This window comes from Callithrix jacchus, chromosome 11, assembly GCF_049354715.1.
Source record: "Callithrix jacchus isolate 240 chromosome 11, calJac240_pri, whole genome shotgun sequence".
Taxonomy (NCBI): Eukaryota; Metazoa; Chordata; class Mammalia; order Primates; family Cebidae; genus Callithrix; species Callithrix jacchus.
The window spans coordinates 75,766,622-75,784,015 of NC_133512.1; the positions used below are offsets into that span (position 1 = coordinate 75,766,622).

At 44.7% G+C, this 17,394-nt stretch overlaps 1 protein-coding gene across 35 annotated transcripts in view; it reads right to left on the reverse strand.

Moving 5' to 3' along the window:
• The window catches only part of SRPK2 (SRSF protein kinase 2), a 287,533-nt gene extending 270,506 nt beyond the window's left edge, over positions 1-17,027 (reverse strand). For 11 of the 35 annotated variants that reach the window (XM_035254036.3, XM_078343095.1, XM_035254039.3 and 8 more), the window contains exons 1-2: positions 6,850-7,000; positions 6,257-6,311 (exon numbers count right to left, since the gene is read on the reverse strand). In XM_035254036.3, the coding sequence (XP_035109927.2) occupies positions 6,257-6,311; positions 6,850-6,879 (85 nt within the window). In that variant the 5' untranslated portion in view covers positions 6,880-7,000. Of the gene's footprint in view, positions 1-5,601; positions 5,741-6,256; positions 6,312-6,400; positions 6,535-6,678; positions 7,100-16,822 lie in introns of those variants that run through there. The other 24 variants (XM_078343107.1, XM_078343101.1, XM_078343105.1 and 21 more) reach the window with 9 other exon arrangements.
• Positions 17,028-17,394: the final 367 nt, after the last annotated feature.

Below are 17,394 nucleotides of genomic sequence, written 5' to 3' on the forward strand. Positions count from 1 at the left end.
TGATTTTTTTTTTGAGATGGAGTTTCGCTGCATCACTCAGGCTGGCATGCAGTGGCACAATCTCAGCTCACTGCAAACTCCACCTCCCAGGTTCTCTCACCTCAGCCCTTTTTGAGTAGCTGGGACTACAGGCATGCGCCACCACTCCCAGCTGATTTCTGTATCTTTAGTAGAGATGGGGTTTGATCATGTTGGCCAGGCTGGTCTCAAAACCCCTAACCTCAAGTGATCCTCACTGATCTTTAAATGATCAATACACTTTGCATACATGTATATACATGTATGCCAGGACTCAATTTTTAAAAAAATAAACAAAACCATGCACAAGTAACCGAATAACACACCAAAACAATTAGATACCCTAAATTAACATGCTAAAAAACTTTTAAATTAAACATCATTAGTGAAGCCACAAAAGCTTACTTCTTAATTTTTCTGTATTATGCTAAATTCTGTACTGAATTTTCTACCATGACCATATTACTTTTAACACTTAAAAAAAAAAAAGCTGGGCCAGGTGCAGTAGCTCATGACTGTCATCCCAGCACTTTGGGAGGCTGAGGCAAGCAGATCACTTGAGGCCTAGGCCAGGAGTTCCTGACCAGCCTCCTCTACTAAAAACACAAAGAAAATTAGCTGGGCATAGTGGCACATGCCTGTAATCCCAGTTACTCGGGAGGCTGAGGCACAAGGATCACTTGAACCCAAGAAGCAGAGGTTGCAGTGAGCCAAGATCATGCCACTGCACTCCTGCCTGGGTGACAGAGCCAGACTCTGACTCAAATAAAAATAAATAAACAAAAGCAGTTTCACTAAAATGACAATGTTAAAACGAAATCTGGCCAGACAAGGTGGCTCACAACTGTAATCCTGATGCTTTGGGAGTCTAAGGGGCGGGGGGGGGGGCGGATCACAAGGTCAGGGGTTCAAGGCCAGCCTGGTTAACATGGTGAAACCCTGTCTCTACAAAACACAAAAAATAAGCCAGGCATGGTAGCAGACACCTGTAATCCCAGCACTTTGGGAGACTGAAGCAGGAGGATCACCTGAAGTCAGGAGTTTGAGACCAGCCTGGCCAACATGGTGAAACCCCATCTCTACTAAAAGTATAAAAATTAGCCAGGGGTGGTGACAGGCACCTGTAATCCCAGCTACTCAGGAGGCTAAGCATGCCACTGAACTCCACCCTGGGCAACAAGAGCGAGACTCCATCTCAAAACAAAACAAGAAAGAAAAAAAAACAGAAGCAAAGTATACCCAAATATCCTTTCACCTGTGAATAAACTCTTAATCTACACAATGAAATACTTGTCAGCAATAAAAAGGAATGCACTACGGTCACAGGCAGCAACATGCATGAATCTCAAGGGCATTATGCTGAGTGAAAAAAGCGGATCACAAAAGGTGACGGTGATATACTGTCTAATTCCATTTATATAACATTTTTGAAGTGGCAACATTAAGTGATAGAGAACAGATCAGTGCTTGCCAAGCTTAGAGTCAAAGAAAGAGAATGTGACTGTTCTTTGCCATAATGAAAGTTTCCCATCCTGACTGTGGTGATTATTCTAATCTACGTAAATGATACAATTTGTTACAGCTACACACACAAAGACGGCAGTGAAACTGATAAAGTCCAAGTAAAATCATTCTTGAGTTAATAACATTTGTGTCAATGTCAATTTCTTGGTTTCAACAATGTTCTATGGTTAAGATATCAATGTGGGGGAAGTTGAAAAAAGGGTACACAAAGAACTAACTCTAAACTACTTTTGCAAGGTCTTCTGAGTCTGAAATTATTTCAAAACTAAATATTTTAATAAAAATAAGAACAAAAAAGAAATAGAATTTTTTTTTGAGGGAGTCTCACTCTATCACCCAGACTGAAGTGCAGTGGTATAATCTCAGCTCACTGCAACCTCCGCCTTCCGGTTCAAGCAATTCTTCTGCCTCAGCCTCCAGAGTAGCTGGGACTACAGGTGCGTGCCACCATGCCCAACTACTCTTTCTATTTTTATAGAGACGGGGTTTCACCATATTGGCCGGGCTGATCTCCAACTCCTACCTGACCTTGTGATCCCCCCGCCTCGGCCTTCCACGTGCTGGGATTACAGGTGTGAGCCACCTCGCCCAGCCAGAAATGTAAAAATTTTAAAGAACAATGGATGAATGGGTAAACTGTGGCATATCAACACTACTTATTCAGCAATATAAAGGAACGAAGTACCAATATGTTTCACAACATGGATGGATCTTGATATTCTAAGAAAACCAGACACAAAGCCACATATTGTATATTCCATTTACATGAAATGTTCAGAATAAGTAGATTCATAGAGACTTAGAATGTAAACTAGTTGTTGCCAAGGCAGGGGGAAGGGGAATGGAGAGTAATTGGAAAACGAATACGGAGTTTCTTTCTGGGGAAGTAATAATGTTATAGAATTAGATAATGGCTGCACAACTTAATGAATAGACTAAAAATCTGTAAATTGTATATTTTAAAGGTAAACTTTATGGTATGTGAACTATATCCCAATATATTATTTAAAAAAAATAAACAAAAGAGATCTTTTAAAAATTGTACCTACATATAAACATGCCCTAAGGCAAAAATTTATACCAAGTTATGAGATGTAGCTAATTCCTAAGATTTGTGATTAAACAGCACTACAGTCCTTCCATGCTGCCTGTTACTCACAAAGCAGCAAAATTAATATTCAGCAAACTAAACTCAGAGAATAATCTACCACTAAGTTGAGAAATCTTAATCTTATTCCTGACAACTACAATTTCCAGTGTACCATAAAAATAGCCTCTAGGAACTGGCTCAATTCATAAAAGCTCACAGATTTTAACTGAACTAAAATTAATGAAAAGCCAGTTTGCATAACAAAAGTAGATAACAACAGTAAATGATGTTACACCAACCCAGACCCAGAGTCACATAATTCAAGTTTGCCAGTCATCGAATTAATACACTATACCTATTATTTAAAAAAAAAATTATACCAATCTCCTTTTCCTCCTCTGGAAAATTAATCAAAAAGCAAAAATAGGGCTTCAGGAGACCTGAATTCTGATTCAAATGAAGCTACTATGTGGCCTTAACCTGTCAGAGCTGTCTGTAAAATGCGGAGTACCCTGAAAATACTAGTGTCCCGGAGATCCTTTTACTTCTCAGGTGCCACTCCTTGCACACTCAACCATGTCACCTGTTTCCCATGCACTACTGCAGGCCAGGTCTGTTTCCACTGCTATCCCCCCCCCTTCCCCACAATATACTCTCCAGGTAGCAGCCATACTCTTTTTAAACAGGAATCAGAACCTGTCCCTTCCACATGTAAGCCTCCAATAGCCTACGAGGGCAGATATGCTCTGACTCCTGCCTCCCATCAACCTCTCCAGACCACTCTAGACACCCTGAATTGTGGGTTCCTCGAATACTTTCAACCCATTCCTCCCCAGGGCCTCTGCCACACTGCATCTCTTCCTCATTCTCGATCCTGCTCAAATGTCACCTCTCAGAGAGTTGAGTGTGGACTCTGGTCCTGGGCTGCCTGGATTCAACTTAACAGCTGGGTATGTTAATGTTACTCTTGCTGTGTCCCTGTTTCCTCATCTGTAAAATGTCAGTAATAACAGTGCCTACCTCATAGGGTTGTCAACAAGGTACATGTAAAGCAATCAGCAGAGTGGCAGTGTTCAAATATCATCTATTATTATTAAGATGCCCCATCTTAATTTTCTTCATATCCCTTAGCCCTGTCTGAAATTATCTTCTGTCACCCTCTTTGTGGTTTTCCCCAAACGTCCAAAGAATGTTAGCTTTGCAAGGAGCTTTGTCTTGTTCAAAGCTCTATTATCATCTTCAAAGAAAAACATGTAAATACCCATTGAATACATGAATAAATAAGTAACATCAAACACTTCTTTTAACTGTCTTGATTCAGGCCGAGAGCAGTAGCTCATGCCTGTAATCCCAGCACTGGAGGAGAAAAAGATGAGTGGATCACCTTAGGTCAGGAGTTGGGAGACCAGCCTGGCCAATACAGTGAAATCCCATCTCTACTAAAAAGTACAAAAAAAAAAAAAAATTAGCTGTGTGTGGTAGCGGGCGCCCATAATCCCAGCTACTCGGGAGGCTGAGGCAGGAGAACTGCTTGAAACCTGGATGCAGAAGTCGCAATGAGCCGAGATCGGGCCATTGCACTCCAGCCTGGGCAACAAGAGTGAAACTCTGTTTCAAAATAAATAAATAAAATGAAAAATAACGTCTTGTGAAAAATAGTATTGCCTCAATCAGTTATATAATTGGGCTGGTCCCGTTACCTAGCAGCCTCAAATTCTATCACATGTACACAACACACAGTGGGAGAAAGCAGCACATTAATCTATGAGAGTAAAAGCTGAGTACTGTGGCTGGCTATTCACCAAGTCTTCATAAACATACCACATACCAAACTGTGGCCCACCAGAAAGGCCCTTGGCCATTAGGAAAATCATAACCTAATATATGCAAATAAAAAACACATACTGACTTAATTAGAACTGTTCTACATGTATGCATAGGTAACATGCACACATACATGGTCTGTTTGTACATACATGCACATACAGCCATCTCTGACACTGGGGTCATACCATTTCCACTTCTTTTTATGTTTCTGAATATAACACACTACGTGGAATTAAATCAATTCTTTGAATTGAAAGCTGTGATTAAAACCCAGTACTCATTCAGAATCCTAAACATAACAGTTCTCCTTACCACTGGGTAAACGTCCATGGTTCACCAAAGGAAATCTCAAATTTAAGGTTCTAATTCACTTGAAAACTAGCATTAATTTTTTTAAAAGCATCTAAAACTACCAAAAATCCATTCCGTTTTAATATCTTACAAATTCAACATCCAATTTTTACTCACCAATTTAGTTCTTCATGTCCTTAGTCCTTTCCCCTTACTCTTTTTTTAAGACAGGTATTTTTATTTCACTCTCCACATTCTGTGAAGCCCTAAAAATACTTTCAAATATGTTCCTTTTAAATGAACAAAGTCCTGTCGTCCTATAACTTAATAATGACTTAGCCGGTTTTCCTAGAAGCCAACCATGGCTATGAAATTCTCCAGGGAGGGACCAAGGCCAACAAGAAGGGGAAAAAAGCCTGAGAGTGCTGCGAGGTACCCCTCAAAGGAAACAAACAACCAAAAATGTTTCCGTATTTTATTAAAGATGATGCTGGACTCTCGTTCCCCACAGTACCAAAGATGCCACATAGAGTATTCTTGCTCAGAAGAGCGAAGCAATTAATCTAGAGGACGAAGTAACGATGTTGAACGCTGGTAAATCAAAAAAATTAGGAGAGAGGAGTGGAAAAGACGACGCGGCGGCGCTGTGCGGTCTCGGAGCAGCTCTCCAGGAAAGGCTTCTCGCTTGGGCAGCTGCCGCCAGGCTCGGGTGCGCGGCCAGGCTGGAGGTGGCCCGCGCGGGCGCGTTTTCCACCCTGCCGGGCTCCCGCCCCATGCCCCAGCCCCCGCCCCCGCCCCGCGCACACGCCCACCGCCCTGCGCAGCCCGCGACCCAGGCTCCCGCCACGCACCCAAGTCACGATCGACCCGAGCGGAAAGTTTCGAATCCAAACCCGAGAGCCGAATCGCACAGGTCTCGGGGCTGAACTCGCGCCAGGAACACGCCCGCGGCGAACCACTTGACAACCAGCTCTGGTTCTCAGCAGAAAGGCCGACAGGCGGGGTCCGGGGAGGAAGGGGAGGCGAGACACACGCCCTCGCGCACACTCGGCCCCTCCGCCTCCTCCGCCCGCGTCTCAGGTGGGAGCCGCGCAGCCGCCGCACGCCAGCACCCGGCGCGCCGGAGCCGGGCGGCGGGCGGCGGACCTCGGGGCCCCTCCCGGGAAGGGCCGCGACCCCCAGGCCCGCTCGGCGCTCAGGGGAGGGGTGCGCACGCCCCGCCCGGCGCCTCCCCGCCGGTCTCCCGCCCGTCAGCGGCGACCCGGGGCGGGAAGCCGCGGGGTCAAGGCTCCGGGATGCTCGGGCTCCGGCCGCAGCCCGCGCGCCCCTCCCCCGCCGCCGCCCCTCCCCCCGGGCCGCCCGCGGGGCGCAGGAGCCGAGCGCCGGCGTCCCAGGGGACCAGCCCGCCAGCCGGCCCGGGAACCCGGGCAACTTTCCCCTGCGCGGCCGCGGGCGCCCCCAACGGGGCGGGCGTGGGGACCGGGGACAGGCGCAGCGTGGACTCACTTTTTCGGATGTTTCTCTCTTTTCGGCCTCCGCTTTCGGGCCTGAATGGCCAGCACTGGGGGAAGAGAAGACACACATTAACGGTCGGGCCGCCCACCCGGCCTGGCCGCGTGGCGAGGAGTGGGCGCGCCGCTGGCCACTCACCTTTCCGGGAGCTCATTCCGACGCGGCGGAAGCGGGGCGGGGGGCTTCGCGGCGGCGGCGGCGGCGACGCGGGCGCCGAGACGAGCCGGGCTCCAGCCTCCACTCGCTCCGCCGGCCGGGAGGAGGCGGGAACCGCGCCTGCGCCGCCGCCGCCGCCGCTCCCGCGGGGGCCCAGCAAGACCCGCCCCCGGCCGGCCCCGCCCCCTCCCCGCCCCCACCCGCAGGCCGCGGGGGTCGGGACCCCCGCGCCGCTAGCCCCGCGCCCCCGCCCCACCCACCTGTGCAGGAGTGGCCGCGGCCCATGGCCGCGCTGGCGCTCGGCCTCCCCGGCCCCAGCCCGCAGCCCGGGCCTCCGCTTCCTGCGCCCCTGCGGCTGGCCCAGGCCGCCCGCCTCTCCCGGGCACCCTGCCCGCGGGACCCTCCCTCCCCGCAGCGGCCTCTCTCCGCACCCCGGCCGGTCGCGCCGCCCGCCTCTCCATGCGCCCTTCCTTGGCCGGCGCCTCCGCGAGTCTCGCACCACCTCTCTTCCCGCGGCCTCTTCTCTCCTTTTGCTCCTCTACATCCTTGCATCCCCATGAGCGCCGCTTCCTCCTTTCTGGCGGGCGTGGTAAGGGCACCCGACCAAAAGCTGGGAAACCTGAGTCCGCGATTCGCAGTGTGACCTTGGAGAAGTCGTTTTCTCTCTCACCTCTACCTGCCCTTCAGGATTGTACGAGTGTAATGAAGGAAAAGATACGGAGAGCATTCAAAGTAGGATAAAAGTCTTGCACATAAATTGAAGCCCGGTTCCGTAAACACCATGTGTATAACAATTCAAAACAACAATCACACCAAGTAGTTATTTTCTGCATCCTGCAATAAGGAAACTGAGTCACAACGAGGCTAAACAGTTTAACCAGCCAGGATCGAAATTCAGCCCTGGCTGGCCCCAAACTCCACCTTACCAGGCTGCCTACAAAAGATCTGAATCAAGTTTATAGTGGCACAAAAAGATAACTGCAATGTTCTCTTCTTTATGTAAATAATTACAATAGTTTTTGGAAGATACACATCCTGACCATTAACTTCTTTAGTTACACAACTGTATCTTTAACTGACAAGGTGGCTTACTGTAAGGATGTTAAACCAGACAGAATGGAAAAGGCCGCTTGGATTTTGAAGAGCCCTTAACTTTTTATTTTCAAAAATATCAAACCCTATAGAAAAGTTACAAGGAAAATATAATCAACAGTCAAATTAACCCATATTCACCAATTTTTATTTTTATTTTTGAGATGGAGTCTCACTCTGTCGCCCAGCTGGAATGCAGTGGCACAAACTTGGCTCAGTGTAACCTGCCTCTCTCCTGGGTTCAAGCGATTCTCCTACCTGAGCCTCTTGAGTAGCTGGGACTACAGGCGCACCCCAACATTGCCCGGCTAATTTTTTGTATTTTTAGTAGATATGGGGTTTCACAGTGTTAGCCAGGATGGTCTCCATCTCCTGACCTCGTGATCTACCCTCTTCTGCCTCCCAGAGTGCTGGGATTACAGACGTGAGCCACCACACCGGCCACCAATTTTTAACATTCTGCCACATATGCTATCTGTCTGTGTGTATGGTTTATTTTTGCTGAATCATTTGAGTTTTTGCAGTTACCCTTTATCCCTAAATATCAATACATATCTACTAAGAACAAAGGTAATCTCCTACATAATCAGAATTCCATGATCACTCCAAGAAACTTCCATACTAATTCAATGTAATCATCTGTAACACACAGGCCATATTCGATTTTGCAAAATATCCCAGTAATATCACTTGTAGCTGATTTTCTTTTTTTCCTAATTCAGGCTACCATTAAGAATCATCCACTGAATTTGTCATGTCTTTTTAAATCCTTTAGTCTAGAATCATTCTTGGTTTTGTTTTTTGGTTTTCTTTCTATTTATTTATTTACTTTGAAATGGAATCTCACTTTATCACCCAGGCTAGAGGGCAGTGGTGCAATCTCAGATTACTGTAACTTCCGCCTCCCAGGTCCAAGTGATTCTCCTGCCTCAGCCTCCCAAGTAGCTGGGATTACCACACCTAGTTAATTTGTTTTTTGTTTTTTTTTTTTAAGAGATGGGGTTTCACCATGTTGGCCAGGATGGTATCGATCTCTTGATCTCGTGATCCACCCACCTCAGCCTCCCAAAGTGCTGGGATTACAGGCGTGAGCCACCATGCCCGGCCAATTTTTTTTTTTTTTTTTGGTAGAGACAGTGTTTCACTGTGTTGGCCAGGCTTGTCTCGAAATCCTGACCTCAGGTGATCCAAAGTGCTAGGTCTCAGCCTCCCAAAGTGTTAGGATTACAGGCCTGAGCCTCAGTACCCGGCCCCCTTTTTATTTTTTTAATTTTTTTTTAATAACATTGACTTTTTTGAAGAATCCAGTTCCACTATTTTGCAGAATGTTCCTTATTTTGGATTTATTTCCCTATGGTTAGATTCAAGTTAATTTTGTTGAGTATACTATAGATGATGTTGTATCCATCTTAGTGCATGAAAATATGATGTCAGTTTGTTCCATTACTGGTGATGTTACAGATAATTATTTCTCCAAGGCCGGGCATGGTGGCTCACGCCTATAATCCCAGCACTTTGGGAGGCCGAGGTGAGTGGATCATGAGGTCAAGAGATTGAGACCATCCTGGTCAACAAGGTGAAACCCCGTCTCTACTAAAAATACAAAAATTAGCTGGGCTTGGTGGTGTGCACCTGTAGTCCCAGCTACTCGGGAGGCTGAGGCAGAAGAATTGCTTAAACCCAGGTGGCGAAGGTTGCGGTGAGCCAAGATCGCGCCATTGCACTCCAGCCTGGGTAACAAGAGCGAAACTCCGTCTCAAAAAAAAAAACAGTAAAAACAAAAACAAAACAAAACAAACAAATTATTTCTCCAAGATACAGATACCTTTTCCCTCTGTATTTAAGAAGTCTGTGTAAAAAAATGAGCAAAGGATTTGAATGGACATTTCTCCAAAGACATACAAATGACCAAACAAACATGTGAGTGACAAGAGGATCAACATCATTAGTTCTTAGGAAAATCCAAAGCAAAACCAAAAAGCGCTACTACTTCCCACCTACTAGGATGACCATTAAAAAAAATTTTTTTTGGGCCGGGCACGGTGGCTCACGCCTGTAATCCCAGCACTTTGGGAGGCCGAGGCGCATGGATCACGAGTTGAAGAGGTCGAGACCATCCTGGTTAACATGGTGAAACCCCGTCTCTACTAAAAATACAAAAAAATTAGCTGGACATGGTGGCGCGTGCCTGTAATCCCAGCTACTCGGGAGGCTGAGGCAGGAGAATTGCTTGAACCCAGGAGGCGGAGGTTGCGGTGAGCCGAGATCACGCCATTGCACTCCAGCCTGGGTAACAAGAGCGAAACTCCGTCTCAAAAAAAAAGATTGAGATGGAGTCTTGATCTGTCGCCCAGGCTGGAGTGCAGTGGCACAATCTCGGCTCACCGCAACCTCCACCTCCTGGGTTCAAGCCATTCTTGCCTCAGCCTTCCGAGTAGCTGGGACTACAAGTGCGTGCCACCATGCCCAGCTAATTTTTTTCGTATTTTTGGTAGAGATGAGGTTTCACCATATTGGTCAGGCTGGTCTTGAACTCCTGAACTTGTGATCTACCTGCAAAGTGCTGGGATTACAGGCATGAACCACCATGCACAGCCATAAAAAATTTTTTAATGGAAAATAAGGCCAGGCTTAATGTCTCACGAGTATAATCTCAGCCCTTTGGGAGGCTGAGGCTGGAGGATCATCTGAGCCCAGGAGCTGGAGGCTGCAATGAACTATGATCACACCACTGTCCAGCCTGGACAACAGAGTAAGACCCCAATCTCAAATAAAAATGTTAATGGACAGTAAGTATTGGTGAGGATTCTGGAACCCTCATATGTTGGAAACCTCCTACATTTCTGGTGGAAATGTAAAATGGTACAGTTATTATGGAAACAGTCTGTTGGCTTCTCAGAAAGCTAATTATAGAATTAACAGCAATTCCACTTCTATGTATATATGCACAAGGACTGAAAACAGGTACTCAAACAGTCTTTGTACATGAGTGTTCATAGCACTATCACAACAGCCAAAAGGTGGAAACAACCTAAATGGGCATCCATAAATGAAAGAGTAGACAAATTGTGGTCTATACATGCACTGGAATATTTTCAGCCATAAAAAGAATTTAGTACTGACATGCTACAATGTGGATGAACATTGAAAACATTATGCTAAATGAAAGAAGCCAGACACAAAATGTCACATATTGTATGATCCCATTTATATGAGATATCCAGAACAGGCAAATCCACAGAGAGCAGATTGGTGGCAGTTAAGGGGTGAGAAAAGGAGGGAGCAACTGCTTAATGAGTACCAAGTTTTATTTTTGTGTGATGAAAATGTTTTGGTGCTAGATAAAGGTGGTGGCACAACATTGCTAAAGTACTAAATGCCTCTGAATTGTTCACTTGAAAGTGGTGTGTTTCATCTAAAACAAAAAGCTTCCTTGTGTGGGGTGATCCTTTGAAACTGAATATCTCTTCCCTGACAATATCTGAATGGGTTGGCATCCATTGATGATTGTTGCCTAAATCAACTATTACCATACTGGTTGTAGGACAATGATTTATAATCCTATTGTTCCATCTATGTTAAGTGGCATTTTTTTTTTTTTTTTTTGAGACAGGTGGTCTTCCTCTGTTGCCCAGGCTGCCATGCAGTGGTGAGATCTCAGCTCACTGTAACCTCCACCTCCCAGGTTCAAGTGATTCTCCCACCTCAGCCTCCCAAGTAGCTGGGACTACAGGCGCAGGCCAATTGTTTTTGTTTTTTGTGTTTTTTCTGGAGATAGAGTCTCACTCTTGTTGCCCAGGCTGGAGTATAAGAGTACAATCTCTGTTCACTGCAACCTCTGCCTCCTAGGTTCAAGTGCTTCTCCTGCCTCGGCTTGCTGAGTAGCTGGCATTACAAGTGCCCACCACCACACCTGGCTAATATTTTTTTCTACTTTTAGTAAAGGCAAGGTTTCACCATGTTGGCCAGGATGGTCTCGAACTCCTGACCTCAGATGATCGCCTGCCTCAGTCTCCCAAAGTGCTGGGATTATAGGTATAAGCCACTGCACTCAGCAGCCTTAAGTAACATTTTTTTTTTTTTTTTTTGGAGACAGGGTCTCACTCTGTCACCCAGGCTAGAGTGCAACATTGTGATCTCAGCTCACTGTAACTTCCACCTCCCAGGTTCAAATGATTCTTCTGCCTCAGCTTCCCAAGTAGCTGGGACTACAGGTATGCACCACCAGACCTGGCTAATTTTTTTGTTTTGTTGTATTGTGTTTTGGTTTTTTTTTTCTTGGCAGCGGGACAAAGTCTCACTCTGTTACCCAGGCTGGAGTGCAGTGGCATGATCTCAGCTCACCGCAACCTCTACCTCCCGGGTTCAAGTGATTCTCCTGCCTCAGCCTCCCCAGTAGCTGGGATTACAGGTGCCTGCCACCACGCCCGGCTAATTTTTGTATTTTTAGTAGAGACGAGGTTTCACCGTGTTGGCCAGGATAGTTTTGATTTCCTAACTTCAGATGATCCGCCCGCCTCGGCCTCCCAAAGTGCTGGGATTACAGGCTTGAGCCACTGTACCCAGCCTAATTTTTGTATTTTTAGTGGAAATGGGGTTTTGTCATGTTGGCCAGGCTGGTCTCAAACTCCTGACCTCAGGTGATCCACCTGTCTTGGCCTCCTAAAGTATTGGGATTACAGGTGTGAACCACTTCTTAAGGAGGAGCTTTTATTTATTTCTCCCTCTATTTTTTTTTCTCCCTCCTGCTTCTCTGCCTTTTTTTTTTTTTTACTTTTTCTTTTTTTCTCTCTTTTTTTTTTGGCTTGTTTTTTGTTATTCGTATCAATGTTGACAAAAATTACTGTCACTACTTTTTTATGGTTTTCAGGGGATAGGGTCTCACTCTGTCCTCCAGGTTAGGGTGCAGTGGTGCAATCATAGCACACTGAAGCCTCAAAATCCTGTGCTCAAGTGATCCTCGCACCTTGTTCTCCCAAAGTGCTAAGATTATGGGCATGAGCCACCACACTTCACCTTTTTATTATTTTTTAAAGGCTTTATTGAGATAGAACTCACATGTATACAATTTATCCATTTTAAAATATAGAATTCAATGGTTTTTAGTATGTTCACAGGGTTCTGCAACCTCTACCACAATCTAATTTTAAAACATTTCTGGCCCACATGTGGTGGCTCTGGTTGATAATCCCAGCACTTTGGGAGGATAAAGTGGGAGGATCACTTGAGCCCAGGAGTTTGAGGTTAGGGTGGTTATAATAAGCTATCATCACGCTGCTGCACTCCAACCTGAACAACAGAGCAAGACACTGTCTATTAAAAAAAAAAATGAGCACAGTGGCTCTGTACTTTGGGAGGCCAAGGCAGGCAGATCATGAGGTCAAAGGATTAAGATCATCCTGACCAACGTGGTGAAACCCTGTCTCTACCTTGTACAATACAAAAACTAGCTGGACGTGGTGGCATGTGCCTGTAGTCCCAGCTACTTGGGAGGCTGAGGCAGGAGAATTGCTTGAAGGTGGAGGTTACAATGAGCTGAGATCACGCCACTGCCCTCCAGCCTGGGCAACAGAGCAAGATTCCGTCTCAAAAAAAAAAAAATTGTCCCCCCTAAAAAGTACTCCATACAGATTAGCAGTCACTTCCCATTTCTCCAGCGCTTGCACTAGCCCTAGGCAGCCACTAATGTACTTCCTGTTTCTATAGGCTTGCCTGTTCTGGACAGTTCATGTAAATGGAATCATACAATATGTGGCCTCTTGTGGCTAGTGTCTTTCACTTAGCCTAACATTAAAACCTGTTTCTGCTACTTAATTTCTGTAAGACTTTGGGCAGCTTACTTAATTACAACATCTGGAAAGTGATAAGGTACTGATATTAGTCCTCACAGGTCACTCCATAATCAAATAAGAAAAATCTCCAGTAATAGCCATTATTAACAATAGTTGGGAGATACATCTCCAATCTGTTTGTTGGATTTTTGCATTCAATTTTCAAAATACTTATCAAATACCTACAATGTAGCAGGCATTATTCTAAACACTGATTCTATAGCTGTGAACAAAGCACATAAAAATCTCCCGCCCTCATGGAGCTTATGTTCTACTGCCAGAAAACAGAAGGTATACAAAATAAATATGTGAAATAAATACTACGTTTACTAGATGGTGATTTTTTTTTTTTTTTTCTTGAGATGGAGTCTCTCTCTGTCACCAGGCTGGAGTGCAGTGCTGTGATCTCGAGTAACAACAACCTCTGACTCCCTAGTTCAAGTGATTCTCCTGCCTCAGCCTCCCATAGCTGGGATCACATGCATGCACCACCACACCCAGCTAATTTTTGTATTTTTAATAGAGATGGGGTTTTACCATGTTGACCAGGATGGTCTTGATCTCCTAACCTTATGATCTGCCCGCCTTAGCCTCCCAAACTGCTGGGATTATAGGCATGAGTCACTGTGCCCGGCCTTAGTCATCATTTTTATTAAAAAAAAAAAAAAAAAAAAGTGACTGGGTGCAGTGGTTTACACCTGTAATCTTAGCACTTTGGAAGGCCAAAGCAAGAGGATTGCTTGAGCCTAGGAGTTCAAGACCAGCCTGGAGAACATAGTAAGACCCCGACTCTATAAAATAAAAAATAAGTTTAAAGAAAAACAGAAAGCCAAAAAAAATCAACAACCTCTTGGGAATATGGTTCAGGAAGACCTCACCAAGAAGGTAACACTGAATTAAAGAACTTAAAACTGGCCGGGTGCGGTGGCTCACACCTGTAATCCCAGCACTTTGTGAGGCCAAGGCGAGTGGATCACCTGAGGTCAGGTGTTTGAGACCAGGCTGGCCAACATGGTGAAACCTCATCTCTACTAAAAATACAAAAATTAGCCAGGCGTGGTGGCACATGCCTGTAATCCCAGCTACTCAGGAGGCTGAGGCAGGAGAATTTCTTGAACCCGGGAGGCAGAGGCTGTAGTGAGCCGACATCATGCCACTGCACACTCCAGCCTGGGCATCAGAGCAAGACTCTGTCTCAAAAAAAAAAAAAAAAACTTAAAGCTATCTTGCCAGTCCTTTTTACTTTTTTACTTCTATAAATTAGAAGGAAACTATCTTTGCAACCTGGATATTTATGAATTGCTTTGAATTTATTGAATTAAAGTATACCAGATTAATTATCAATTAATTTTACATATACTATAGTAGATGCTTTTAGAAAGAATAAGTGGGGCACAGTGGTGCTCGCCCGTCCGGTCAGCTTCAGTCCAGTAATTTGACTCCAGTCATTGAGTCCAGCCTGAACAATGAGACTGTATGTCTTAAAAAAGATAAATTGAATGGGCCAGGCACAGTGGCTCACGCCTATAATCCCAGCACTTTGGGAGGCCGAGGCGGGTGGATCACGAGGTCAAGAGATCGAGACCATCCTGGTCAACGAGGTGAAACCCCATCTCTACTAAAAATACAAAAATTAGCTGGGCATGGTGGTGCACGCCTGTAGTCCCAGCTACTCGGGAGGCTGAGGCAGGAGAATTGCTTGAACCCAGAAGGCGGAGGTTGTGGTGAGCCAAGATTGTGCCATTGCACTCCAGTCTGGGTAAACAGCGAAACTCCGTCTCGGGGGAAAAAAAAAATTAAATTGAATGAATTATAAACCTAGTCTCTGTTGACTTTGAAATTAGATATTGCTTCAGAAATGCTTCAGAAATAAAAGTATTAAAATTACATTTTAAAGTAATTTTTTTTCTTTTTTTTTTTGAGATTGAGTCTTGCTCTATCGCCCAGGCTGGAGTACAGTGGCACCATCTAGGCTCACTGTAACCTCTGCCTCCCAGGTTCAAGCAATTCTACTTCCTCAGGAGAGTAACTGGGATTACAGGTGCACACCATCATGCTTGTCTAAATTTTTTTTTTTTTTTTGAAGTAGAGATGGGGTTTCACCATGTTGGCCAGGCTGGTCTCAAACTCCTGACCTCAAGTGATCTGCCCACCTTGGCCTCCCAAAGTGTTGAGATTACAGGTGTGAGCCACCATGACCAGCCAGTTTTTAGAGAACTTTAAAGAGAAATAATGTAATGAGGATGATATAAACTTTTTTATTCTATCATTTATTATTGCATAAGTCAAATTAGTTATGTAAATATTATAATTAATAAGGGGAAGTATTAAATAGTTATAATAGTGGATATATTTTGGTCTCCATAGCAATCCAAAAGAAGTTAAAAGGGCAGTACATATTTATTTTTCCCAAATTTGTTACAATGAAACTCAAAATATCCACATAATATTAATTTTTCCCGGGCCGGGTGTGGTGGCTCAAGCCTGTAATCCCAGCACTTTGGGAGGCCGAGGTGGATCACGAGGTCAAGAGATCGAGACCATCCTGGTCAACATGGTGAAACCCCGTCTCTACTAAAAATACAAAAAATTAGCTGGGCATGGTGGCGCGTGCCTGTAATCCCAGCTACTCAGGAGGCTGAGGCAGGAGAATTGCCTGAACCCAGGAGGCGGAAGTTACAGTGAGCCAAAATCACGCCATTGCATTCCAGCCTGGGTAACAAGAGCGAAACTCCATCTCAAAAAAAAAAAAAAAAATTAATTTTTCCCAAATGTAATAGAAAATGAAAAGAATGTTGTAAAACCAATCACACTGTGATATTTCCAAGTGGAGCCACTAAATCATGCTGTATCTTAGAAGGTGTATTTAATATGTCATAGAACTGGAAAAACACGGAGGTCATATCATCCATCTTGGGGCCTTCAATGGATGAGAGCCCAGCCTCCTTTTAAAAGACCCTCCAAGGCTTTTTAATTCTTTAAAGTTTGTTTATATCTAATCTGCTTTTTCAATTATGAAGCTTAAACCTGTCTTTTGTTGTTTCACTGTATTGTACTTCTCAGGGGCAATAGCACTATCATCATAGCAGTGAAACATAGAGAAGAGTGGCAGAGCCAGACTGCCAGAGTTCAAGGGCTAGTTCTATCATTAGCTATCTGGGTCAGCTTGAGCAAGTTAGTCTCTCTGTGCCTTAGTTGCCTTATCTGCAAAATGTAGATATTAATATTACATACCCTGCAAATTTGTTGTGAGGATTTAATGAGTTAGCTCACATACAATACTTGAGAAGTTCCAGCATGTCTGTTTAAAGGATTAAATGACTTAGTTCACATGAAACACTTAAAGAAGTATCTACTCATTCAATAAATATTAGCTGATCATAAATATGTACCATGTTAAGCAATGTGTTATTTATCTATGGCTGTATAATAAATTTGTCCCACATTTAGTAGCTTAAAAAATAAACATTTCATAACTCACAGTTTTTCTGGTCCAGGAATTTGGGAGCAGTTTAGCTGGTGAGTCAAGGTGTCACTTGGGGCTGCAGTCATCTGAGGGCTTGATGGAAGCTGAAAGACCTGTTACCAACATAGTTCACTTAGATGGCTGTTGCAGAGGCCTCATTTCCTCACTGCCTGGGCCCCTTCATAGGACTGCTTGAGTGTCTGGCTTCCCCAGGGTGAATGATCCAAGAGATAACAAAAAAGAAACTTCAATGCCTTTTATGACCTACCCTCAGAAGTCACAATCCATCATTTCTGCCACATTCTGTTCATCAGAAACAAGTACAGCACATGCTTAAAGGACGGGAATTAAGTCCACTTTCGGAAGGGAGGATTATCAAAGAATGCTGGACATATTTTAAAATCACCACAAGGGGTCATTCCTTCTTGCCTTTAAATGCCTCTGATTCAAGTGAGAATCTTAGAGGCCTCTTATTCTGCTATTTATTTAAGCAGTAGATAGCAAAGGGAATTTTCAGTTCAACATTCAGACAAAAGAAAAGGGAATAGGGACTGTTGTCGAGAGACAATCACCAATAGTGATACGTT